General features: G+C 41.8%; 1 protein-coding gene across 6 annotated transcripts in view; it reads right to left on the bottom strand.

The window, feature by feature from the left end:
* The window catches only part of LOC121289114 (protein BCAP-like), a 64,936-nt gene that overhangs the window by 30,604 nt on the left and 7,104 nt on the right, over positions 1-27,228 (bottom strand). For 4 of the 6 annotated variants that reach the window (XR_005945490.1, XM_041208161.1, XM_041208165.1 and 1 more), the window contains exons 3-10: positions 21,686-21,859; positions 21,239-21,438; positions 8,872-8,998; positions 7,714-7,785; positions 3,136-3,267; positions 587-661; positions 376-447; positions 157-273 (exon numbers count right to left, since the gene is read on the bottom strand). Coding sequence is in view for 5 of the 6 variants with exons in the window: in XM_041208161.1 (XP_041064095.1) it covers positions 157-273; positions 376-447; positions 587-661; positions 3,136-3,267; positions 7,714-7,785; positions 8,872-8,998; positions 21,239-21,438; positions 21,686-21,859 (969 nt within the window). In the remaining variant the exon portion in view is untranslated. The remainder of the gene's footprint in view (positions 1-156; positions 274-375; positions 448-586; positions 662-3,135; positions 3,268-7,713; positions 7,786-8,871; positions 8,999-21,238; positions 21,439-21,685; positions 21,860-27,228) is intronic. The other 2 variants (XM_041208162.1, XM_041208164.1) reach the window with 2 other exon arrangements.

The following is a 27,228-nucleotide window of genomic DNA, read 5'->3' as shown; positions in this document are numbered from 1 at the left end:
AGTGAAAAAGTTATAGACAGTCTATTTCCCAAAAGCTGTCTCAATTTTTTTATTGTGCACATTAACTATTTAACAACAAAGGAAGATACTATTCTGTAATCTTTTAGGTTCCTGCGTTTCTTTTACAAATTTGCCACATTTTGAAGAGCAACTTACTCGTATCTGAATTGACATTCTGTTGCTCTTGGCATCTTTGTTTTTGAGCTGTTCCTGTAGACGAACTTGGGTTGCTTCAACAGACTTTGAAAGCTGCTTTACAAAGCAAGAATTATCCTGCAAGCAAAAAGTGTGATTGGGTTAAAGAGTATTAATTAACTATTAATGAATAATTATTAATTTAATCTGATTAAATAAAGAATTCTGATATCCTCGTACTTTTTCCATCTGATACTGCTCCGAAAATTCTTTAGCGTTTCTCTCAATGTCTAGGAGTTTTCTTTTTAAATGCTGTAAAATATTTTTGAAAAAAGTCACGAACTATTTTGTGTGAATCCAGTCATTAATATGAAACCACTCTTCTTTGCGCATTTAATGTAATTTAGATCAATTTGTTTATATTTAGGAATGATGAATGTAAAATACTTGCAATATTTTCAGTTTCACTTCTTGTCAGCTTCTGTGTCAACACTCCCATCTGTCTGTTGGTACAATTCACACAAGGCTAGAAAGATAAGCTATGATTAGCATGAGGCCCCACATTTCCAAAGGAGTAGAGATACTGACTGCAACTGCCTAAAAATTCCATCATGTGTGCAACTTATCCACATATCTACAATCTTTGGAAAGCCTACTCAAAAAATCTTTGCTGTGTGAACTATTTCCCTTCCTGTGAGGTGGGGCAACTCCACCTCTCGAGAAAATAACTCGACTCTAGTTGGTGTGTGCGGGAGAGAAAGACATTTTCATTATACTTAACTTACAAACCAAAGCATGTCATTAGTAAAAACATCAGAATCCCCAAATGGTACAATAAACATCTACCCGTGCAGAATGGCTGCTGAATTTGCCTACATAAGTAGTCACTGCACTCCAAAACTAATTAGTTATCTGAAATACTTGGGGCTGAATTTCCATTTTGGGGGCGGGAAACAGGAACTGGGGCCTGAGCCCATCTCCAGGTGAAATATCACTCACTGTGATTTTTGACTGCGCGATCACTTAATTGTCACGGAGACAGTTTCCCTGTCCAATTAAAGTTGGAGGGTGGGTTCTCGAAGATTGAAGACCAGAGGCCTTCCAACTTCAGAGAAATAAAAGGTAAGGAACGGAGAGGGCACTTCGTCAAGAAGGTGCCCTCTCAAACACTTCTTTAAAAAAAAACAATTAATGAGACAATGTTTTAAAAAGCAGCTAGTCCACCTCGGGTGGGAGGCTCTCTCAACAGTTGCCTTTGGCTGCACCCGTACCTAGGCAGGCAGGGAGGACTTGTAGTCCTGCCTGGAAACACTGCAACCCCCAGCCTTCCAATGGGTGTCTCCAGGTAGTTAATTTGCCCCCTCCCACTCTGATCATGTTAGGAAACTGGAACTGGAAAATGCCCATTAGCTTCCTTTAGCAACAGTTAACAAGGCTCTCAATGGGCCTAATTGGCTTCCTGCCTCATTTTAGCATATTCAAGAACAAGTAAAGCATTTTCAAATTATTAACAGCATCTAGAAAATATTCCACTGTACCCACTGAGACAAGGAGAAAGACAGAGGAACAGAATAAAAGAGCGAACAAGTAATTAAGACGGCTAATGGAATGCTATCCTTTATTACGAGAGGGATTGAACATAAAAGCAAGGATGCTTCAGTTTCATTGGTGGGACCGCAACTTGAATACTATGCAGATTTAGTCTCCTTATTTAAGGGAGGATATAAATGCGTTGGAGGCAGTTCAAAAGAGGTTTGCTAGATTGATACCTGGAATGAGTGGGTTGTCTTATGAGGAAAGGCTGGACAGACTGGGCTTGTTTTCACTGGAGTTTAGAAGAGTGGGGGGTGATTTGATTGAAGTATACAAGATCCTGAACGGCTGTAACAAGGTGGACACCGAAATAATGTTTCCTCTTGTGGGTGAGTCCAGAACTAGGGGGCACTGTTTTAAAATTAGGGGTCACCCTTTTAGGACAGACATGAGGAGAATTTTTTCTGAGGGTTGTGCGGTTTAGGAACTCTGCCTCAGAAGGTGGTGGAGGTGGAATCATTGAACATTTTGAAGGAAGAGGTAGATAGATTCTTGTTAGGCAAGGGAATCAAAGGTTAGTGGGGTTAGACGGGAATGTGGAAATCGTAACACAAGATCAGCCATGATCTTATTGAATGGCGGAGCAGGCTCGAGGGGCTGAATTGTCTACTCCTGTTCCTATTTCTTATGCTCTTAGGTTCTAAAGAATGAGGGACATGTTCTAAAACTACATGGAGTGGGTTGGTAGAAGACAGCTCTGTCCTGTCCCCAGCACTTCTCACACAGAGTTCCTGAGCGTGACTATGACATTGAAGGTAATGCCCAGTAAAGGCAAAGTGTGCTCCATAGTCAGGGGACATGCTATCTGTTCATTCACCTGTATTGGGCTTCTTCCCCAGCTACCATGTATACTCAAATCAGTTAACCAGCCAGGGATTCAGTAATTTTTGAATTATAAACCAATCCCATTTCCATAGCACGATCAAAAGAAAAAAAGAAAAACTTGCATTTATAATGCACCCTCCATGACCACCAAGTGTCCCAAAGCCCTTTAGAGCCAATTAAATACTTTTGAAGTGCAGTCACTTTCTAATCTAGGAAGTGGCTTAAGGGTGGATCCAGTAACACAAGTAAAATTTAGCTTGGGGTTTATAGTTGCCAAACGGTCCCATATTTACTTAATTGCTCTTGATGGCCACCCTAACCTGTTTTTCCTGATCTGTATGCTATGTGCTGATGTCATGCTGCCCTTCCATCATGTTTTCCTTGCCTGTCTCTTGACCAACAACCAGCAATTTATGTAACAATCCCAGGAACTTCCATCATGACTGAATTAAGGTGCTCCACGCAGCATCACTTTGCTGTATTCTCAATCAGTCTCATCACTGGTATTTTGCAAATTCAAGGAACTGACTTTATTAGAAGTCATTCTGCTGATGATTTTACTGGCAATGATGTTTCTGTTACCTCTGGATTCCATAAGTCCCTTAAGAGATATTGTAACTTTTGGTTAGCAATCTTGAAATTCTCCAGCTTCTCCAAAAGCAAGTTGTTTGCTCCAGCAAATCTGCCAACCCCTGAAGCTGAAAGTTGATTCACCTAGAAAGATGGAAAGGTACACTGGGCTAAATGGATAATTATATAGAACTTACAGCAAAGAAATAGCCATTCGGCCCAACTGAGCCATGCCAGTGTTGATGTTCCACACAAGCTGCCTCCTATTCTTTTTCATCTAACCGTATTAACATATTCTGCTACTCCTTTTTCGCTTGTTTAGTTATCTAGCTTAAGGTCATCAGAAATAGGAGCAGGCCATTTGATTTATTCATTAAGATCATGGCAGATCTGAATGTGGCCTCAACTTCACTTTCCTGTCTGCCCTCCATAACCCTTGACTCCCTCATCAATAAAAAGTATGTCTAACTCAGTCTTGAATATATTTAATGACCTAGCCTCCACTGCTCTCTGGAAAATAATTCCAAAGACTAATGACCCTTTGAGAGAAAAAAAATCCACCTCATCTCAGTCTTAAATTATTTTTAAACTGTCCCCCCTAGTTCTAGATTCCCCTACAAGAGGAGATATCCTCTCAGCATCTACCAGGTCAAGCCCCCTCAGAATCTTCCATGTTTCAATAAGGTAATCTCTCATTCTGCTAAACTCCAATGAGTATAGGCCCAACCTGCTCAACCTTTCCTCATAAGACAACCTCTTCATCCCAGGAATCAGCCTAGTGAACCTTCTCTGAGCTGCTTCCAATGCAAGTATGTCCCTCCTTAAGTAAGACGACCAAAACTATAGACGATAATCAAGGTGCAGTCATGCCAATGACGTGTACAGCTATAGCAAGGCTTCCCTACTGATATACTCCATCCCCCTTGAAATAAATCTTCAATGCATCTATGCTATTCACCTCACTTACTCATTGTGCTAGCTAATTCCACATTCTAAATAGTCTCTGGGTGAAGAAATTTCTCCTGAATTCCCTAATGGGTTTATTAATGATCAACTTACATTTATGGCCCTAGTTTTGGTATTCTGGAAAACATCTTCTCTTAAGTCTACCCTATCAAACACTTTTATAATCCTAAAGACTCTATTAGCTACCCTTCAGCCTTTCTTCTTGAAGAAAGGAGCCCAAGCCTATGGAATCTCCCATTAGGAATAACCTTAGCTCTGGTTCAAATTAAATCAGATTCAAATTAAAATTAAATGTTGAGGATGTGCCCCGGACACGACATTAATTTATGGCTAATGCACATATTATATAGATTACGGGAGTTCAGGGCAACAATGATAAACAACTGACCAACTAATACAGAATGATTTGAAATGTCACAGCTGGACATTCAGGGTCACACTTATAATCCAAATTACAATAAATCATCACATCCAAAAATGATCATCAGTATTTTCTGCAAGAGAACACTGGAATCATTTCAAAAATGGGAAAAAATCTCGAGGTTTTATCTGTATTTGGTGAACCCAGTGAGAAATGTAATCTTTGTTCTACTCCTGTGCCTTCAACTTAGAAAGATCACAGCCATTGGTGAATTGTCATTTTCTCACGAGATCATCTGATAGCAACCAAGTACAATCCAAATAAATGTGATGCATTATGAAAAGAAGCTCTCTTTTATATAAAAAAGTGACTTGAATATTTGATCATGGGTAAGAATGGTGCCGTTGCCAAAAACTAGAACATTTCTCCACTTGAGTGAGCATCTATTTCAGATCTACTGAAACATGATTCATGCAGACTCCCTGTATTGTACCCCAACAACAGATCTAGGCCCAATTTCAAGAAAGAGCTTCCTACTGTTACCAATACCACATCTCCATTTCTCATGTCACAGGATCCCCGTGATCTTTCTCAGTGAGTCTACCAATTCAATACCAAACGTACGGGCAGTTTTATGGTGAAGACTGATGATGGAAGAAACACATACAAAGCTCAAATGGAACCTCGAAGGAAAAAACCATCATCCTGTCAATCTAGGACATGTTTGAAAGTAGATATCAGCAATTAAAGGGACAATGTTGCAGCCCATTGCACAAAGTGCATTCAACAATATTTTCCACTGAGCAACATAAGTCAAGACCCCCAAGTGTCACTTCTGCAACCACAGAATCCACAACGGAATTTCGCTCCCACTGCGACATTTCACCCCAGTCATTTTTTTTTTCTGCTGAACAGTTTTCCCCATTGTGATTACACCACAACAAACATTTACTATTCAAAATTTCAATCTTCCAATTTCCATTAACTTACAGCTCATTAATCCCAACACAAACCCTCACTTCGCACACTTAACCGGTTGGCAGGATGCTCAATTATCCAACCCCTATTAACTGTAACTCTTCAAATTGGTTAGGTTTGCAGTACTGATTTTAACCTCCCTGTTCGAAATGTTTGAAGTGTGCTCATTTACCAAATTGTATCCCCTATTATGGCAAACGCCGCATCCGTGAACAGTTGAACTTTAAAACCATTTAAGGTGCCAGATTTTCCTCAACGATAACATAATTTTAAGATTTCTTCCCCATCCTAAATTTATCTTGGCTTTGCTGAATATGATTCAATCTTTTTTTGTTCAGAGATAATAATCTTTAAATAATTTTTATTTGCCAGTTATCTACAACAGGTAAAATAACACAAGTGATGTCTCACACACAGAAAACTTATAAAGTAATATTCAATATCTTTTCACATTTACTGAACTAATATGCTTTCAAAATCCAAATTAAGCTACAAGAAAGCCTTTGGTATGCAGCATGTTCCAGGAATGGGAGGTTTTGGTTAATCAGTTAACGGAGATGTAAGGCAAGTTCTGTGTTTTCATCAATAAGGAAGCTCCAAGATGATTATGCAGGTACTGAGGTCTCTTGAGAGGTTTGGGAGTGTTTGAATCAAGTGGCATCAAAGGGGAGAATTTGCTGCAGAGCAGTGGGAGGTTGAGATCAGAAACAGGACAGGCCACCAATAACTATTACCGGTGAGGTTGACACAACCAATCAAAAAATGGACCTAACAGGCCCGACCCCAGAATTCTGTTAACAGTGAATTCTGGTTGGTAGAGTGTTGGATAACAGAAATTTTTACCGTATTTTAAAGAAACGTCAGCTTTGGTTCTGGTTTGGACTCTCGCATGAGCATGTAGGTCATAGGTTCACGTCCTAAAGTGTAACTTGAACCTACTGTCTAGGCTGATAATTCAGCACAGCACCAAGGAAGTACTGCATTTCCAGAGGCCCTGTCTATCTGTTCAGGTGTATATAAAAGATCCCACAACTCCTTTGAAGAGCGCCAGAGTTCTCCTAGTGTGACTGGGAGACAGCCAGAGAACAAAGTAAGACACAGAGGCCCAAATATTCCAAGGAGTGGCAATCACTGTCGGATTACCACCCTGCTACTACTTTTCTTGCCCCACACCAGAGCTCTGCATTTTTTACCGGGACTTCCGATCCTGGCTTCTCCAGAAATGCAGAGCATACCTGAAATGGAGCTGCTTCTTTGTAACACTGGATCGTTAGGGGGAGACAAGACACGGCCCTTGCTGCCGTTTTCTGATAAGTAAAGAGTTTAAATGTCCCAATACTTCTCTGAAAATCTACGGAAGGAAGACAAAAAGGTAAGAGGGTAGGGTGGGTAAGGTGAGTGAGGGGTTAGGTGGGTAAGGGAGTTATAGGGTGGGTGATGGGGTAGGATGGGTGAGGTAAGTGGGTGAGGGTAGAGTGGCAGGGTGGAAGGTGTTTGATGATGTGGTAGGGTGGCAAGTCATTAGGTTGGATGAAATGGTTTGGGGCCTAGTCAGGTAGGGTTGGGGGGGTGGGGGGGGGCGCGGGGGGGTGCAGAAGAGAAATGGGTGATGGGAGCTAGTCAGGTTGGATTGGGGGCTTGACAAGTCAGGTTGGGAGGGGTATCGGTGGTGTCAGGGAGTAGTCGGGGGTCAGGGAGGATAGTCAGGAGGCTGTCAGTGCAAATGATTGAGGGGTGTGGGGGAGATCAGTTTTACAGTTACCCAGGAGTTAGTCTAGGATTTCTGTCTAAAATTTCCTGGGTAATTATCCAGATCAGTAAGTCGGAACTGTCCGAAGGGTTGGAGACTTTATCGGAGGGTCCTGGGGAGCAGGGGAATTGCCCATCAAAGTTTAATTGCCTTCCCAGGCAATTCCCATGGAGTCCTTGCATTGGGACTTCCGAGGGCACATCCGGTCTCTGACTATCCAGAGACAGCAAGAACTGAGTCTATATAATTGCAAATTCCAAATGTCTTCACCTCCGTACCCCAACGTCACAGAAATCCTCATGATTCATATTTTTGGTCACCTCAAGACTTGATTTTTTTTTTCTCCTAACATCCTCCTCACTAGACTCCTGAGCTCCATTTTAAATACATTGCAACTTCTCTACAACTCTACCATCTGTATCTTATCCCTATCACTTATTTCCCATCCTTGACAAACTCCATTTTGCTTCCTATACTTCAGTGTGTTGATTTCAAAATGTTTTCCCTCGTCTACAAACCCCATGTTCCTCTTCACCTCTGCAACCTGATTCCTACATCTGTGCTCCAACTTCTGATCTTCCACTTCCGGTCTACCCCTTCTCGCATCCTAGATTAGGAGAATAAGGGAGAGCGATTGTCATCACACTGTTAAGAACAGGAGAAGGCCATCAGTGCCTTGAGCCTGTTATGCCATTCAATTAGATCATCGCTGGTCCTATCTTAATTCCATCTATTCGCTTTGGTTCCCTAACCCTTAATACTCTTACAGAAAAGGAATATAGCAATCTCACACACAACACAAATACATTTCACCCTCAATAATTTTATTACCCTTGTTATAGTTAAATATATACTTATATCAAATTTATGAGTAATTTGGGTACTAAAAAAAATTACACACTTGCTGTTACTTTATGTAACACTAGAAAAACATTGGATAATGTTAGTCTCTTTTAGTAGCTAGATTAGCTACTAAATTATTACTAAGATAAAAGCAAAATACTGCAGATGTTGGAAATCTGAAATAAAAACAGAAAATGCTGGAAAAACTCAACAGGTCTGACAGCATCTATGGAGAGAGAAACAGGGTTTACGTTTCGAGTCTGTATGATCCATCTTCAGAGCCACTCAAAAGCAATTGATAGAGTAAATTATAAGCATGTGCTTGAGTGTAGAATTACCCTCCCACTCAAGGAAATGTCACCATTCAATCACCAATCCCTACAGATGATTGTGAATTGACTGAATGTGCCTCTCCACCCACTGGAATAAATAAAAATCCTACAGAAATACTGCCAACCGTGACAAACCTTGCCTGAAAACATTCCCTCCCCACTTTGTCTCTCTCCCCATCTCTACCCCACTCATTTCCTCCACTTCCTATTTCATCACTTCTCTCACCTCCCTCATCTCTACACCGCCTCGTAAAGTCCCCTTTCCCTGACTTCATCCCTCACTCATTCTCTCCCTCTCTGCTCTTCCCTCTACCCGGTCTCCCTTATTCCCTCCTCCCTCACCTCACCTTGGTTCAATTATCTCCCAGACCTCTAAGCTCAGTTTGAACTGTAAAGTCACCTTGGTCTTGACTCCACATATACATTGCCACAAGGGATCAACTGCAGCATTGTTGGATTGCTACACATTAAGATAACTGAAGGATTTCACTTTTTAAACTGACATGCATTGTATGTACCTGTATTAATTCAACAGTAGAATTCTTAAGTGCTGCCACTTGTTCTGCTGTAGATATTGATGCCATTTCAGCTTCTTTAAGTGCAGTCAACAGCATGTTCTCTTCGCCAAGGTCTTCCTTTTCCAACCTGAGTATTGGCAAAGGCTGCATTAGAATTGATCTATTGCTGCACAATTGTCTGCGATTCAAGATGCAACTCATATCAGGGCTGAAATGACTTCAAGTGCTGCCATTTAACACATTTCAATCTATGCATTAGCAATATCCAAACTACAAACTAGTGGCCACTGCAATTTGGACCAGAGATTCAGATTAATTCCATTCAATTTGTATTTATATCCCTTACTTGCTAGGTTGCCTTGTTTGAATTTGCAATAAAATTATTGTAATTATATAGTTAAATTTGGGGAGTTAAATTATCCAAATATAGACTTGGATAGCAGTAGTGTAACAGGCAGAGAGAGGGGAGGCGAAAGTTCCTCGAGTATATTCAGGAAATTTTTCCTCAGCAGTGTGTGTCCAGTCCAACGAGAAAGGGGGCACTGCTAGACCTGGTTCTTGGATCAAGTGTCAGTAGGAGAACATTTAGGTGAGAGTGATCATTGTATCATAAGGTTTAGGCTGACAATGGAAAAGAACAATCCAGAGTTAACATAATTAGCTAGGGGAAAGCCAACTTCAATGGGGTAAGAACAGATCTGGATCAAATAAATTGGAGCCAAAGGTTGACAGGAAAAATGGTCACTGAACATCCATGGCTAGGCAGCCATGGGCTACATTCAAAGAAGAGATAGGTCATGCACAGTCAGGGTGAAAGTAAGGGCAAACAAATCCAGAGCTCCCTGGATGACAAATGAGTTAGAAATTAAGATAAAGAAGAAAAAAGTGTGCTTATGATGAGTGTCAGGTAAAATTTACAACTGAAAACCAAGTTGAATACAGAAGGTTCAGTGGGGAGGTGAAAAAGCAAATATAAGAAGCAAATAGGGAGTATGAGAAGGGGTTGGCAACTAACATAAAAGGGAATCCCAAAGTATTTTACAGGCAGATAAATAGTAAAAGGATGTTAAAAGGAGAAGGGCCAATTAAGGACCACAAGGGAATTACAGGTGGAGGCAGGGGACACAACTGAGGTATTCAAAGAATACTTTGCATCTGTCTTACCAAGGAAGATGCTACTATCCATACCATGGTGAAAGAGGACTAATTCAGACACTAGAAGGGTTTACAATTAATAAGTAGGAGATAGTGGATAGACTGTCTGTACTTAAAGTGGATAGGGCACCAAGACTGTATAAGATGTATCCAACGATACGGAGGGAAGTGAGAGTAGAAATTGCAGAGCACTAGCCATAATTTTTCGGCCTTCTTTAGACTCAGGGATGGTGTCAGAGGACTGGAGACTTGCAAACATTACACCCTTGTTCAAAATTAATAGTCACTTGGACAAATGCGGGTTATTTAGGGAAAGCCAGCATAGATTTCTTAATGGAAAATCATGATCAACTAACTTGAAGTTTTTTGAAGAGGTAATAGATGAGGGCAATGCTGTTGATGTGGTGTTCATGGACTTCCAAAAGACCTTTGATACAGTGCCGCACAACACACTTGTGAGCAAAGTTATAGGTCATGGAATAAAAAGGACCGTAGCAACATGGATCAGAATTGGCTGAGTGACAGGAAACACAGAATAGTGGTTAATGGTGTTTTTCAGGTGGGAGAAAGGTTTGCAGGGGTCAGTGTTGGACACTTGGCTTTTCCCGATATATATTAATGGCCTGGACCTTGGTAAACAGGGCATAATTTCAAGAATGGCAAAATTACGAAAACCTAGAAGCACTAAACTGTCAAGAGGATAGTGTAGAACTTCAATGGGACATAGACAGGTTGGTGGAATGGGGGAGGGGGGGGGGCGGGGGCAGTGGTATGTGAAGTTCAATGCAGAGAAATGCGAGGTGATTCATTTTGATAGGAAGAACATGCAGAGACAATATAAAATAAAGGGTACAATTCTAAAGGTGGTGCAGGAACAGAGGGAACTGCATGTATATGTGCCATAGGTGGTGGCAGGACAGGTTAAGAGTGCAGTTAATAAAGCATACAGTGTCCTATGCTTTATTAATAGGGGCAGAGCAAGAAGGTTATGTTGAACTTGTATAAGACTCTAGTATGGCCTCAGCTGAAATACTGCATCCAGTTATGGGCACCACACTTTAGGAAGGACGTAGAGTGCAGAAAAGATTCACATGAGAAGTTCTGGGGATGAGGAATTTCAGTTCTAATGATAGGCTGGAGAAGTTGGGACTGTTTACCTTGGAGAAGAGAAGGCTGAGAGTAGATTTGATGGAGGTATTCAAAATCATGAGGGGCCTAGGCAGAGTAGATAGGGAGAAACTGCTCCCCCTCATGAAAAGATCAAGGACAAAAGGCACAAATTTAAAGTAATTAGCAAAAGCGATATGAAAAACACTTCTACGCAGCAGGTAGTTAGGGTCTGGAATGCACTGCCGGAGTGGTGGAGGCAGGTTCAGTCAAAGCATTCAAAACAGAATTAGACTGTTTTTTGAAAAGGAAGACTGTGCTGGGTTATGAAGAGTAGGCAAGAGAATGGCACTAGGTGAATTGTTCAGTCAGAGAGCCAATGCAGACATGTTGAGCCAAATGGCCTCCTCCTACACTGTAACAATTCTGTGATTCTGTGCAGCTTTGGAAAGACCTATCTTATCACTGGATAAATATTACATCAAAATGGCAAGATCCATCATTATTATCTGCAACTGAGATATACACCAATTAATGGAAATAATGACCCGTAACTTCCCGGAAATTTTCAGCAGCTGTGGCACAAGAGTGAATTAACAGCATTCCCCACCACCCTCCCCCAGCCAGGAAAGATGCTTAACTGATTAATGCCTATTTTATGCCAAGACATCCCAAGTCATTCCACCGACATGTCACATAACTCATTAGCATAGCCCTAACCCCATACAAAAGCACAGAGAATGTAGGTTTCTTCCATTTACATTACTTTTTAAAAAAAATACAGAATCCAAATTCCTAAACAACCAGGGTGCGACGTGAACTCATGTTTGCTATGCCATTAGTCTAAACTTCTGGATTACTTGGCTGGATTACTGCTGAACTACCATACCTCTTATAGCTAAACAAGCATCTAAAGATTGAGTTATAATTTCAAACTTACTTGAGATTGATCTAAACCAGTGATTTACATGAAACTAATCACTCAATACATGATCATATGAAATGAGGCATTATGCCTGGCTGACAATTACTACCAGATGGTTGCAGAATTTTAAAATTCTGCAACAGCTACAGTTAAAACAAGCATTATCAGTTTAATAATGCTCAGACGAGCTTCAAATGATATCAGGATTCAGGGGCAGTAAACTAATCTTCCTCCTTCTTCAGGTACCCCTCCAGTGGCTAATCACAAAGAAATACTGGAAATAGTCAAGTAGTAACAGAAATCTGTTGCATCTCAACAGAAAAAGCTTATGCGGGCTCACCAGTTATGTAAGGATACTCTGCCATATCCAAAGCAACACCTGAAGTGGTTATATGTGGAATATCCATGTTTAGTAACGAGTGAAGGGATCTCACAACCAACGGATCAGATCTAAACTCTGCAATCCTGCCACATCCAATCATGAAGCGCGGCCTCAATGGAGTGAAGAGTTTGGTGAGCTGAAAGAAACTTAAATATCTTTTAAAAATCTAATATTGTTTGTACTCAACATTTAACTGCAAGTACTGTTTAAATTCTAAGTCTCAGTCAAGGCCCTGAGCAGGGAAATATAAGCTATTTACTCGCAGCAGCCGACATAGTTAATTAAGGAAATTAGCTTGAACTGGTCTTTGCTGCACCTGGGCTTAGCTAGTTCATTTGATCAGAACATATAAATTCAAACATTCTCAGTACGACTAGCACTGGAGTGTGACCTCAACAGGGTGAGAGAGTTCGGAGAGGAGGGAGTTCGGAGAGGGGGGAGTTCGGAGAGGGGGGAGTTCGGAGAGGGGGGAGTTCGGAGAGGGGGGAGTTCGGAGAGGAGGGGAGGGAAGTACTCCTTTGCTTTTTCCTAACTTCTTCACCCTGTAGATATGTGGTTCTTGCTCTATTACAGGGGTAGAAGCGACATGTTTGGTGAGTATCTGGTGATTATACGGTAAATGGTCAAGGTCTATTCCTAAGGTTTGAAATAGTACAGGAATTTGTGATAAGATTAATAAATACATAAGAAAATAAATAATTGAATAAAATATTTAAGTAACTAATTAAAGCACCTAAGTATGGCAGGACAGGTGATGTGCCATGGCTGCAGCATGTGGGAGCTCTTGAATACCAATGTTAACCAGGGCAAGCACGTCTGCAGTAAGTGTTTGCGGCTCGAGCAGCTTCGGCTCAGAGTCATTGAGCTGGAGGCTGTGCTGCGGACACTGCGACACATTGGGGGAGGGAAAGTTACCTGGACACTTTGTACCAGGAGGCGGTGGCGCCCCTTTGGTGGGGGGTGGGGCTTCTGATTTGGAAGTTGGTCAGTGGCAGGAGGGTGTGACTGCAGCTGAGGCAAGTAAGGGGACCCAGAGGGCAGGAGTGCAGGAGTGTCCAACAGGTTTGAGGTTTTTTCCAGCTTGTTTGAATGAGGGTGGGGGCTGCAGGGTGGATGAGCTGGCTGTGGAACAGGAGGCCATTCAACTGGTGGGGGGAGAAGCACAAAGGAATGTAGTGGCAATAGGGAACAGTAAAGTAAGGAGGGATGACACTGTTCTTTGCCGCAAAGTGAAAGAGTCCGGTGCCAGGATTTGGGTCATCTGCTCAAGCTGGAAAAGAACTTAGTGTGGGAGGGGGAGGATCAGTGGCCGTGGTCCATGTAGGTACCAATGACATAGGCAGGATGATGAAGGAGGTTCTGCAGAGTCGGTATGAGGAGCTAGGCACCAAATTAAGAAGCACAATCTCAAGGGTGATAATTTCTGGATTATTACCTGAGCCTTGTGCAAACTGGCATAGGACAAAAGATGATTAGAGGAATTAATGTATGGCCCAAAGACTGGTGTGGGAGAAGTGGGTTCCGGTTTGTCAGGCACTGCCACCAATACTGGGTAAAGTGAGATCTGAACTGTTGGGACTTTCTACACCTGAACCATGCTGGGGCTGGTGTTCTAGCAAGCCACATAACTAGGGAAGTAGAGAGGGTTTTAAACTAAATAGTGGGTGCAAGGGATCAAATTTGGGAAGATGTGGTAAACCAAAGGGTAGAGACAAGGTCAGGGAGGTACTAATATGGGAAATGATAACCAGACTGACAGGAAGGGACATACAGAGGACAAACCTAGGAGTAAACCAACAGATAAGGCTAGACACCACAAAACTAATAAAAGGACAAGGCTAAAGGCTCTGTATCTAAAAGCACGTAGCATTCAAAAGAGAACAGATGAATTGATAGCGCAAATAGAAATAAATAAGTACAATCTTATAGCCATTACAGAGACATGGATACAGGGTGACAGAGATTGGGACCTAAATATTGAAGGTTAGGGTGACATTTAGGAAGGACAGGAAGTTAGGAAAAGGTGGAGGGTGACTCTGTTATATAATGATGGTACTAGCACATTACAAAGGGGTGACCTATGTTCAGCAAACCAGGATGTAGAAACACTTTAGGTTGAGATGAGAAACAATAGAGGCAAGAAGTCACTTATGGGAGAGGTGCACAGGCCCCCTAATTGTGACTACATGGTAGGACAGAGTGTAAAGAAAGAAATAATGGGAGCTTGTCTGAAAGGTACAGCGATAATCATGGGGGATTTTAATCTACATATGGAGTGGAAAAATCAGATGGGCAAAGGCAGCGTAGATGAGGAGTTCATAGAATGTTTTCGGGATAGTTTCTAAAGGACAGCATGTTCTGGAGCTAACCAGAGATCAGGCTATTCTAGACCTGGTATTGTGCAACGAGATAGGACTAATTGATAACCTCATAGTGAAGACACCCCAAGGTAGCAGCAACCATAATATAATTGAATTTTACATTCAGTTTGAGAGACAGAAGAGTGGGTCATAGACTAGAATTTAAAACTTAAATAAGAGCAATTATAAGGGCATGAAAGCTGAGCTAGCTAAAGTGTACTGGCAAACGAGGTTGTGTTAATAGAGAGGCAATGGCAGACATTTAAATGGATATTTCAAAATACACAGAATAGATATATCCCAATGAGAAAGAAAAATTCCAAGGGGAGGATTCACCATCCGTGGTTAACCAAAGAAATTGAAGACAGTATCAAACTTAAAGAAAAGCATATATGTGCGCAAAGACAGGTGGCAGGTCAGAAGATTAGACAGAATACAAAGAAGAGTAAAGAATGACAAAAAGATTAACAAGGAGGGAAAAATCAGAGTATGTGAGAAAGCTAGCTGGTAATACAAAGATGGGTAGAAAGTGTTTCTATAGATATTTAAATAAGAAAAAAGTGAAAGTGAGTGTTGGTCCTATAGAAAGTGTGCCTAGGGAATGGATAATGCAAAGTAGGGAGATGGCGGCTGAATTGAACAGATATTTTGCATCGGTCTTCACTGTAGTTGATACATAGCATCCCAGAAACAGCTGGTAAATTAGGAAATGGAAGGAAGGAACTCGGGAAAATTACAATCACCAGGGAAGTGGTATTGAGTAAATTGCGGGACTGCGGGCTGACAAATCCCCGGGTCCGGATGATCTTCATCCTAGGGCCTTGAAAGAAGTGGCGAGCAAGATGCAAGATGCATTCGGGGAAGGTTCCATTAGATTGGAAAATAGCAAATGTAAGTCTTTTATCCAAAAATGGAGGGAGACAGAAAGCAGGAAACTACAGCCTAGTTAGCCTAGCCTAACATCTGTCACAGGAAAATATTGGAAGCTATTATTAAAGATGTTATAGCAGGGCACTTAGAAAAATTCAAGGCAATCAGGCAGAGTCAACAGTGCCACACCAAAGGTCATTGCGGAAAATAAAAGTTCATAGTGTATGGGGTAACATACTGGCATGGAAAGAAGATTGGCTCACTAACAGGAAACAGTTGGCACAACTGGAGCTTTTTCTGGTCAGCAGGATGTGACAAGTGATTGGCCACAGGGATCAGTGCTGGGGCCTCAACTTTTTACAATTTATATAAATGACTTGGATGAAGGGACCAAGGGTATGGTTACAAAAATTTGCTAACAACACAAAGATAGATAGGAAAGTAAATTATGAAGAGGATATAAGGAGGCCACAAAGGGACATAGGTTAAGTGAGTGGACGAAGATCTGGCAAATGGCATATAATGTGGGCGGATGTGAAATGGTCCATTTTGGCAGGAAGAATAAAAATAAAATTATCTAAATGGTGAGAGATTGCAGAGCTTGAAGATTCAGAGGGATCTGGTGCATGAATCTAGTATGCAGGTAGAGCAAATAATTAGAAAAGCTAATAGAATGTTATTGTTTAATGTGAGGGGAATTGATTACAAAAGTGGAGAGGTTATGCTTCAGTTGCACAGGGCAGTGGTGAGACCACATCTGGAGTATAGCATACAGTATCCTTATTCAAGGAAAGATGTAAATGTGTTAGAAGCCTTTCAGAGAAGGTTTGTTAAACTAATACCAGGAATGGGCAGGTTGTCTTATGGAGGAAAGGTTGGATAAGTTAGGCTTATATCCACTGGAGTTCAGAAGAGTAAGAGGCAACTTGATTGATACCTCTAAGATCATGAGGGGTCTTGACAGGGTGGATGTGGAGAGGATGTTTCATCTTGTGGGAGAATCTAGAACTAGGAGCCACTGTTTTAAAAATAATGGGTCGCTCATTTAAGGCAGAGGTGAGAAATTTTCTCTCAGAGGGTCGAGAGTGATTGGAACTCTCTTCCTCAAACAGCGGTGGAAGAAGATTCTTTGAATATTTTTAAGGCAGAGTTAGATAGATTCTTGGTTAACAAGGAAGTGATAGGTTATCAGGGGTAGTCAGGAATGTGGGGTTCAGGTTCCAATCAGGTTAGCCATGTTCTTATTAAATGGTGGTGTAGGCTCGAAAAGCCAAATGGCCTACTCCTGCTCCTAATTCATATGTTCATTTGTGAATGTTGGTGGACAATTAAGCAACTAATTGGAGGAGGCGGAACCACAAATATCTCCATCCTCAATGATGGGGGAGCCCAGTACGTCAATACAAAAGACAAGGCAGAAGCATTTGAAACCATGTTCAAACAGTACTGCTAAGTGGATGATCCTTCTCAGCTTCCTCCTGAGATCCCTGCCAGTCTTCAGCCAATTTGATTCACTCCACGTGATATCAGGAAACAGCTGAAGGCACTGAATACTGCAAGAGCTATGGGCCCTGACAAACTCCAGCAATAGTAGCGAAGACTTGTGCTCCAGAAGCGACCCTAGCCAAGCTGTTACAGCTACAACAATGGCATCTACCCAGCAATGTGGAAAATTGCCCAAGTATGTCCTGTCCACAAAATGGCCAAATCTAACCTGGCCAGTTACTATTCCATCAGTCTACTCTCAATCATCAGCAAGTGATGGAATGAGTCATTGATAGTATTATCAAATGGCACTTACTCAGCAGGTTGTCTTATGAAAAAAAAGTTAGATAGGCTAGGCTTGTATCCAATGGAGTTTAGAGAAGCAATAGGGACTTTATTGAAACATTTAAGATCCTGAGGGGTCTTGACAGGATGGATATGGAAAGGATGTTCCTCTTGTGGGAGGATCTAGGACTAGGGGTCACTGTTTAAAAATAAATTTAAGGCTGAAATGAGGAAAATATTCTTTCTCTCAGGAGGTCGTGAATCTTTGGATCTCTCTTCCTTAAAAGGCAACGGAAGCAGAGTCTGAGTATTTTTAAGGCAGAAGTAGATAGATTTTTGATAAGCAAGGGGGTGAAAGGTTATCGGGGTAGGCGGGAATGTGGAGTTGAGGTTACAATCAGATCAGCCATGATCTTATTGAATGGTGGAGCAGGCTCGAGGGGCCAAGTGGCCCAATCCTGGTCTTATGACGCTCAGTTTGGGTTCTGCCACAGCCACTCAGTTCCTGACCTCGTTACAGCATTGGTCGAAACATGAGCAAAAGAGCTGAACTCCAGAGGTGAGGTGAGAGTGACTGAGTGTGGCATCAAGGAGCCCTAGCAAAAGTGGAAACAATGGGAATCAGGGGGAAAACTCTCTGCTGGTTGGAGTCATACCTAGCACCAAAGAAGGTGGCTGTTGTTGAAGTTCAATCATGACAGTCCCAGGACATCACTGCAGGAATTCCTCAGGGTAGTGTCCTTGTTTCAACTATCTTCAGATGCTTCATCAATGACCTTCCCTCCATCATAAGATCAGAAGTGGGGATATTTGGTGATAATTGCGTATTGTTCAGCAACATTCACGACTCCTCAGCTACTGAAGCAGTCTGTGCCCATATGCAGCAAGACCTGGACAATATCCAGGCTTGGGCTGAAAAGTGGCAAGTAACATTTGCGCCACACAAGTGTCAGGCAATGACCACCTCCAAAAAAAGAGAATTTAACCATCTCACTTGACAATTAATGGCATTACCATTGCTGAATCCCCCACTATAAACATCCTGAGGATTACCACTGACCAGAAACTGACCGGGACCAGCCATATAAATACTGTGGCTACAAGAGCAGGTCAGAACCTGAGAATTCTGCAGTGAATAACTCACCTCCTGACTCCACAAAGTTTATGCACCATCTATAAGGCAAAAGTCAGGAGTGTGATGGATACTCTCCACTTAGCTTGATGACTGCAGCTCCAATAACATTCAAGAAACTCAACACCATCCAGGACAATGAAGCATTCTGTCTGGGCACTCCATCCTTAAACATTCATTTCCTCCACCACGGACACATAGTGCCAGCATAGTATATCCTCTACAAGATGTACTGCAGCAACTCGTCAAGGCTACTACAACAGCACCTTGCAAACCCGTGGCCTCAGCCACCTAGAAGAAGGGCAGCAGATGCATTGGAAACCACCACTTGCAACTTAGCCTCCAGGCTACACACTATCCTGATTTGGAACTGTATCACCATGCCTTCACAGTCACTGGGTCAAAATCCTGGATCTCCCTTCCTGACAATAATCTGAGTATGCCTACACAACATGGACTGTAACAGTTCAAGGAAGGTGGCTCACCATCACCTTCTCAAGGACAATTAGGAATGGGCAATAAATGCTGGCCTAGCCAGTGATGCCCACATCCAATGAAATGAATGAAAAAAAATTGTAACTGAGTAAGAGAAAGACCTTCCACTCATGTGGAGCCATTTACATCCTCAGGACATGGCAAAGCTCTTCACAGCCAGTTAATTATTTTTGTAGCACTGCCACTGTTGCAATGTAGGGAAATGTCACATCACTTCCTGGTCTATCCCTTCCTCCCTTTTTTAACAATGGGACAATGTTAGCAGTCCTCCAGTCCTCTGCCACGTCATTTGTGGCCTCTCCTCTCTGGCCCATTATTAAAAAAGGGAGGAAGGGACAGACCAGGAAATGACAGGCCAGGCAGTCTAACCTCAGTGGTGGGGAAGTTACTAGAAAGGATTCTGAGGGATAGAACATATCTGCACTTGGATTAATCAGGGATCGTCAGCATGGATTTGTTCAGGGAAGGTTGTGTTTGACAAATTTGATCCAAGTTTCTAAGGAGGTAACCAGGAGTGTTGATGAGGGTAATGAATTTGATGGGGTCTACATGAACTTTAGCAAGGCTTTTGATAAGGTCCCTCATGGCAGACTGGTCAAGAAAGTAAGAGCCCGTGGGATCCAAGGAAAGTGACACACTGGATCCAAAATTGGCTGAGAGGCAGGAAGCAGAGGGTGATTGGAGAGAGATGTTTCTGTGACTGGAAGTCTGTTTCCAGTGGGGTTCTGCAGGGCTCAGTGCTGGGGCACTTGCTGTTTGTGGTGTACATAAATGATTTGGACTTAAATGCAGGAAGTACATTAAATGTAGGGAGATCAAGAAGTTCGCGGATAACACGAAAATTGGTAGGGTGGTAAATAATGAAGAGGATAGCTGTAAACTGCAAGAGGATATCAATGGACTGATCAGGTGGACAGAGCAGTGGCAAATGGAATTCAACCCAGAAAACTGAGGTAATGTACTTGGCGAAGGCTAACAAGGCAAGGGATTACACTATGAATGATAGGACCCTGGAAAGTACTGAAGTTCAGAGGGACCTTGGTGTGCATATCCACAGATCCCTGAAGGTAGTAAGGCAGGTAGATAAGGTGGTTAAGACATATGGGATACTTGTATCCTATGCCTCGATTAATAAAGGCAAGAGTGGGGGGTTATGTTGGAACTGTATGAAAACACTGGTTTGGCCACAGCTGGAGTACTGTGTGCAGTTTTGATCACCACATTATAGGAAGGATGTGATTGCACTGGAGAGGATGCAGAGGAGATTTACCCGGATGCTGCCAGGGCTGGAGGGTTTGAGCTATGAGGAAAGATTGGATAGGCTGGGGTTGTATTCCTTGGAGCAGCGAAGGTTGAGAGGGGACCTGATCGAGGTGTATAAGATTATGAGGGGCATAGATAGGAAGGCACTTTTTCCATTAGTAAGAGGTCAATAACAAGTGTCCATAGATTTAAGGTAAGAGGTAGAAGGATAAGAGGAGAGGTGAGGAGAAATGTTTTCACCCAGAGGGTGGTGGGAGTCCAGAACTCACTGCCTGAAAGGATGATTGAGTCAGAAACTCTTGTAACAATTAACAAGTATTTAGATATTCACTTGTGTTACCATAGCCTCCAGGGTTACAGGCCAAGCGCTGGAAAATGGGATTGGTGCAGTCAGATCTTTGTTGATCGGTGCAGACACGATGGGCCGAATGGCCTCCTTCTGTGCTGTAAACGTCTGAGTCACAACCAATTCTGGACACAGCAATCACCCACAACAAACAGCTACGAGATGGATGAGCAATTAAACTGCTTTGGTGGTATTGGATGAGGGATAAATGTCGGCCTGGATCAGCAGTAGGCCATTCGGTCCTTTGAGTTTAACTGCAAGTTGCATCATTGCATATTTTTATCTACTCATCTATGGAAGGATAATTAGTATTTTTTCTAAGATAGACTGTCATCAATGAGGTTAATTGTTTCTGTATTACACTCATCTAATTTAAATAAAAGTAATACAGCTGAAGAAGCAAAACACCAAAATGGTTTGAAATTAAGATATTATCACGCTATTTAAATCAGCTAACACTAGTTAAAATAGCAGGCAACATAATTTCATATTAATGCTTTGAAACATTTACATTAATATTGTAATATCTCACAAAGGCAGACAAACATAGTTAATTAGTTACCCTCTCAGGTCCAGCTCTTTCTGTAACTTTTCAAAACTCTCCTTAAAAGTCCTAATTTTATCAGTTGTTCGATTGAGCTCTTGTGTTTCAGCTTCACATTCTTCAGTTGTCCAATTTGATGTACTCAGTCCATCCTCAAACTGTTCATTTGTTAGGTGCCCTGAAAGCTGAACAATTCCTGTGAGCAATTTGCATGACAGCTAGAAAAACAAATAACCAAAGAGTACAATCAACAATTAAATGGACAAAATGATCTTGAATGTGTCCCATGTCTTTATGGTGCAAATATTCAGGTGCCTTTTTGCTAATCACATCTTCTGACTCAACCCTCTTGTAGCAGACCCAAGTAGAAAGGGCAATTCATTAACTGGAAGTACTGGGGTCAACATTATACAAGATCTCATCATCTAACACCAACATCTTTAATTAAAACTTATCAAAACTTACTTTGTTTTTCAAACTCTCTAAATCTTCCATTAAGCTGTCAATCTGAAGTCCACACCGGTACACTTGTTTATTAATGTTGGATTTCTCATCAAAGCTAGCATCACTGGAATGGATTACGGAGGAGTTATTTTCTGTCCCACCTAGGGTGATAGAGACCCTGCGTGTTGGTCCCTTCTAACATAAAGGAACAAGAAATATGTTCATTTTTAAAACCTTTATACTTCAGGCAATTGTGGGTCGATACTGAGTTAGGCACCCTTTCAAAAGTACATTCAAACAATTTTGCACAATATCTAAATTAAAATACAACATACTTTTCCTTACATATTCAGATTCAATAACTACAATTTGCATTTATATAGTGCCTTTAATGTAATAAAGCATCCCAAGGTGCTTCGCAGGAATGCTATGAAATAAAATATGACGCTGAGCCGCACAAGATGTTAGAGCAGATAACATTCAACCCACACTCTGGGCAAAGTGGTTTCGCCTGAATTCCCTATTGGATTTATTCATGATGCTTTTATATTTATGGCCCCTAGTTCTTAACTTGTCTGCAAGTGGAAACATCATCTTTACATCTGCCCTGTCAAAACCCTTTCATAATCTATTAGGTTGTTCCTCAGCCTTCTCCGTTCTAGGGAAAAGAGGCCCAGTCTGTTCAATCTTTTCTGAGTTAACCTCTCAATGGAATCATCAGTCATTTTGCTAGCGCACAAAAAAAGTTCTGCTTTATACTTATTCTAAACTCCCTAAGGCGTCAATTTAATACTAAGCATACAATAAATTTATTTAGAATTTTCAATACAAAACATTTATACTGAATGTAATTATATATTAGATCAGATGTGCAAAGGGAAGGCTCAATTATTTAACGTATCAGATACATCAGAAACATAAACATGGATACAAATAAAAACGTTAGTCAGTGCTCATCACAATAAATCTTTTATTCATATTTGCCCTAATCCAGTAGATAGCTTAAGAATTACAAGAAGATTGTTTGTGTACATATCTTGTTTTTCCATAACTCCTTCCTTACATTTCTTCAGTCCCTGTTATGTCCCCAGTGTTTAAATCTACCCCTCATCTTTATGCAAGCTCTCACAGAAGTTGGCTGTCTGACAAAAAGTTGTGCCACATTAAGCAGAACCTAGCACATCTAAACATACGTGGATGTTAATATTCAAGAAAAGCAACAGCGAGATTGCTCGCATATGGTATAAAGTTCCATAACAGCAGCAAAGCGCTCCATAGAGAAGTGAACATGGCCCACTGCAATTAGGTTTTTGGAAACTAAATTCTCTATCGCAGCTAAAATTTTATTTTGTTCAACCGAAAAACAATTAGCCCAATTAGAGTAACATCGTCAACCTCAAATTTTTTTTAAATAATTTCCCATTTTGCTTTACAGGCATGCAAATTAGTAATTTTGCTTATCAGAACACTAATCAGATTTACTATGCCTACCTCCTGTTTGTAATTCTGGCTACACACAGAAGTATGAGGTTTCCTGTAACGCTTAGTTCTCCCCTTCACAGATCTATTTGTTTTCGTTGAATCAGTTGAACGCTTTTTCTTTGTGCATTCAAGATAATTGGAAGAAAACATACCCTTGAGGGTAATGATCTGAAAATTATGGTCTATGTACAATAGATTTACCAAACTGTTTTGCAGTTCAAATATGAAACTATGAAAGTGCTTGCTGACCTACATTAGGATGTTGCTTAACCAGGAATCAATTTTAAAATTTTCATTCGTTTTTAAATTCCTCAATAGCCCTCCCCATCTCTGTGGTCTCCTCCAGCCCCCCAACTCTCTGGGATATCTGCGCTTCTCCATTTCTGGCCTCTCAAGCATCTTCAATTTTAATCACTCTACCATTGCTTCAGCTACCTAGATTCTAAGCTCTGGAATTCCCTCTCTAAACCGTTCCACCTGCCTGTACCACTTATCTCATTGTAGAATCTTCTTAAACTCTCTTTCTTTGACCAAGCTTTTGGCCATCTGCACCAATAACTTACGTGGCTTGGTGTGAACTGTTGCTTTACAAAGCTCCTGTGAAGGATCCTGGGACATTTTATTTCATTTAAAAGGTGTTATATAAATACAAGTCATTGTTCTCTCTTTGAATTAAAAACCAGTTCCAGAAATTATATTTTCACCACCCCACCTCCCACACAGCTTTTCAGATGAGAGTGCAACAGTTGTTAAGCTCCGATAGCTGTTTGGCAATAAAGACCGAGACCAAGACTGGCTTCTTCAAACAGAGTTTTATTTTTGGTGCATAAAGCTTTCAGAGAGAACTTGCCTCACCTGTTTTCCCTTTTTCCCATCCAAATGGGTGCTTAGGTTGTGAACTGATAATTAGCAATTGAACTCTTTGTGAGTTAACTGTTTCCTTCCCCAACACAAGTGACCCACCCCAGATATCTTCCATAGATGCTACTTTATAATTAACCATCAGGGAGTGCACAGAATCTGGGGGTGTGGGGAAATGGTGCAATGACCGGTGGTGAAGGGAGTCTACTTGGTGTCTTCCTAAACAAATAAACTCAAAATTGTTCCATCACTTTAGAGTCAATCACAGAGGTCTACAGCACAGAAAAAAGGCCATTTGGGCTATCGAGTCTGCGCCAGTCAAACAAGTACCTAACTATTCTAATCCTATCTTCCAGCACTCAGCCCATAGCCTTGTATGCCATGGCATCACAAGTGCACATCTGAATACTTCTTAAATGTTATGAGGGTTTCTGCCTCTACCACCCTTTCAGGCAGAGTTCCAGATTCCCACCACCCTCTGGCTGAAAAAATTCTTCCTCACATCCCCTCTAAACCTCCTGCCCCTTACCTTAACTCCCCCTTCAATCTCCTCAGCTCCAGGGAAAATAAGCCCAGTATATCCAATCTCTCCTTATAGCTAAAACGCTCCAGCCCAGAAAACATCCTGGTAAATCTCCTCTGACACCCTCTAGTGCAATCACATCCTTACTATAATGTGGATTCCAGAACTGCACGCAATACTCGAGCTGTGACCTAACCAGCATTTTATGCAGTTCCAGCACAACCTCCCTGCTCTTATATTCTATGCCTCGGCTAATACAGGTAAGTATCCCATATGCCTTCTTAACCACCATATCTACCTGTCCCGCTACCTTAAGGGACTGGTGGACATGCACACCAAGGTCCCTCTGATCCTCGGTACTTTCCAGGGTACTACCATTCATCGTGTATTCCCATGCCTTGTTTGTCCTGCCCAAGTGCATCACTTCACACTTATCCGGATTAAATTCCATTTGCCACTGATCATCCCATCTGACCAGCCCATCTATATCCTCCTGTAATCTAAGGCTATCCTCCTCACTATTTACCACCCCACCAATTTTCATGTCATCCGCGAATTTACTGATCAACTCTCCTACATTCAAGTTTAAATCGTTTATATATACCACAAACAGCAAGGAACCCAACACCGATCCCTGTGGAACCCCACTAAACACAGGCATCCAGTCACAAAAACAACCCTTGACCATCACCCTCTGCTTCCTGCCACTCAGCCAATTCTGGATCTAATTTGCCAAATTGCCTTGGATCCCATGGGCTCTTATCTTCGTTATCAATCTCCCATGTGGGACCTTTTCAAAAACCTTGCTGAAGACCAAGTAGACTACATCAAATGCATTGCCCTCATCCACACACCTGGTCACCTCTTCGAAAAATTCAATCAAATTGGTCAGAAATTACCTCCGCTTAACAAAACCATGCTGACTGTGCTTGATTAATCCCTGCCTCTCCAAGTGTAAATTAATTCTGTCCCTCAGAATTGCTTCCAATAGTTTCCCCACCACTGAGGTTAGACTGACAGGCCTGTAGTTCCCTGGTTTATCCCTTCCTCCCTTCTTGAATAATGATACCACATTGGCTGTCCTCCAGTCCCCTGGCACCTCTCCTGTGACCAGGGAGGTATTGAAAATTATTACCAGTGCCCCTGCTATCTCCTCCCTTGCCTCAGTCAACAGCTTGGGATACATTTCATCCGGGCCTGGAGATTTATCTACTTTTAAGCCTGCCCGACCACTTAGAACCTCCTCCCTTTCTATGCTAATTTCTTTAATTATATCACAGTCCTTCTGCCTGATTTCCAAACTCAAGTCGACCCTCTCTCTTGTGAGCACCGACACAAAGTATTCATTTCGAACCCTACCTACGTCTTCCGGCTCCACACAAATTACTACTATGGTCCTTAATGGGCCCTACTCTTTCCCTAGTTATCCTCTTACTCTTAACGTACTTGTAAACAACTTTGGATTTTCTTTTATTTTACCTGCCAATGTTTACCTGTTTTCATGCCCCCTTTTGCTCTCCTAATTTCCTTTTTAAGCTCCCCCCTACGCATTTTATACTCCTTTAGGGATTCTGTTGTTTTGAGTCCTCGGTATATGCCATAAGCCTCCCTTTTTCTCTTTGTCCAATCCTGTATATCCCTCGACATCCAGGGTTCCCTGGATTGTTGCTCCCACCCTTTGTCTTTACTGGAATATGTTGGCCCTGTACACTCCCTATTTCCTTCTTGAATCAGTCCCACTACTCTGATGCAGATTTATCTGAAGTAGCTGGTCCCAGTCCACTCTGGCCAAATCACATCTGATCTTATTAAAATCGGCCTTCCCCCAATTTAGAATGCTGATTCTGGCCCATCCTTGTCCTTTTCCAATAACAACCTTGATTCTAACAGAGTTATGATCACTATCTGCAAAATGCTCCCCCACTGATACCTCCACAACTTGCCTGGCTTCATTCCCTAAAATTAAGTCCAAGACCGCCTCCTCTCTTGTAGGACCTTCTACATACTGGCTTGAAAAGCTCTCCTGGATGCATTTAAGAATTCTGCTCCCTCTAAACCTATCACACTATGACTAGCCCAGTTAATGTTGGGGGAGTTGAAATCCCCCACTATTACTACCCTATTATTTTTACACTTCTCTGAAATTTGTCTACATATCTGCTCTTCTATTTCTCTCTGACTGTTTGGGCGCCTATAGTACACTCTCAGCAATGTGATTGCTCCTTTTTTGTTTTTCAGTTTTACCTACATGGCTTCATTTGAGGAGCCTTCTAAGATGTCATCCCTCCTTACTGCTGTAATTGATTCCTTGATCAATATTGTGACACCCCCTCCTCTTTTACCTCTTTCCCTGTCTCACCTGAAGACCCTATATCCTGGAATAATGAGCTGCCAATCCTGCCCCTCTCTCAACCATGTCTCTGTGACATCAATTACATCATACTTCCATGTGTTAATTGGTGCTCTCAACTCATCTGCCTTATTCATCAGACTCCTTGCATTAAAATAAATACCATCCAACCTTGCCAAACTCCCTTGTGCCTTAACTGGCCTATCATTTCTATGCCTTCCAGACTCACTTCCTCTCTCTTCTAATTTTGGCTGTGCATTCCCCCTGCTGAACCTCCTCTCAGGATCCCATCCCCTTGCCAAGTTAGTTTAAACACTCCCCAACAGCACCAGCAAACCTCCCCGCAAG

Source organism: Carcharodon carcharias, chromosome 16 (assembly GCF_017639515.1).
Source record: "Carcharodon carcharias isolate sCarCar2 chromosome 16, sCarCar2.pri, whole genome shotgun sequence".
Classification (NCBI taxonomy): Eukaryota; Metazoa; Chordata; class Chondrichthyes; order Lamniformes; family Lamnidae; genus Carcharodon; species Carcharodon carcharias.
The sequence above is the reverse complement of the archived record's forward strand: the minus strand, read 5'-3'. Positions and strand labels throughout refer to the sequence as shown.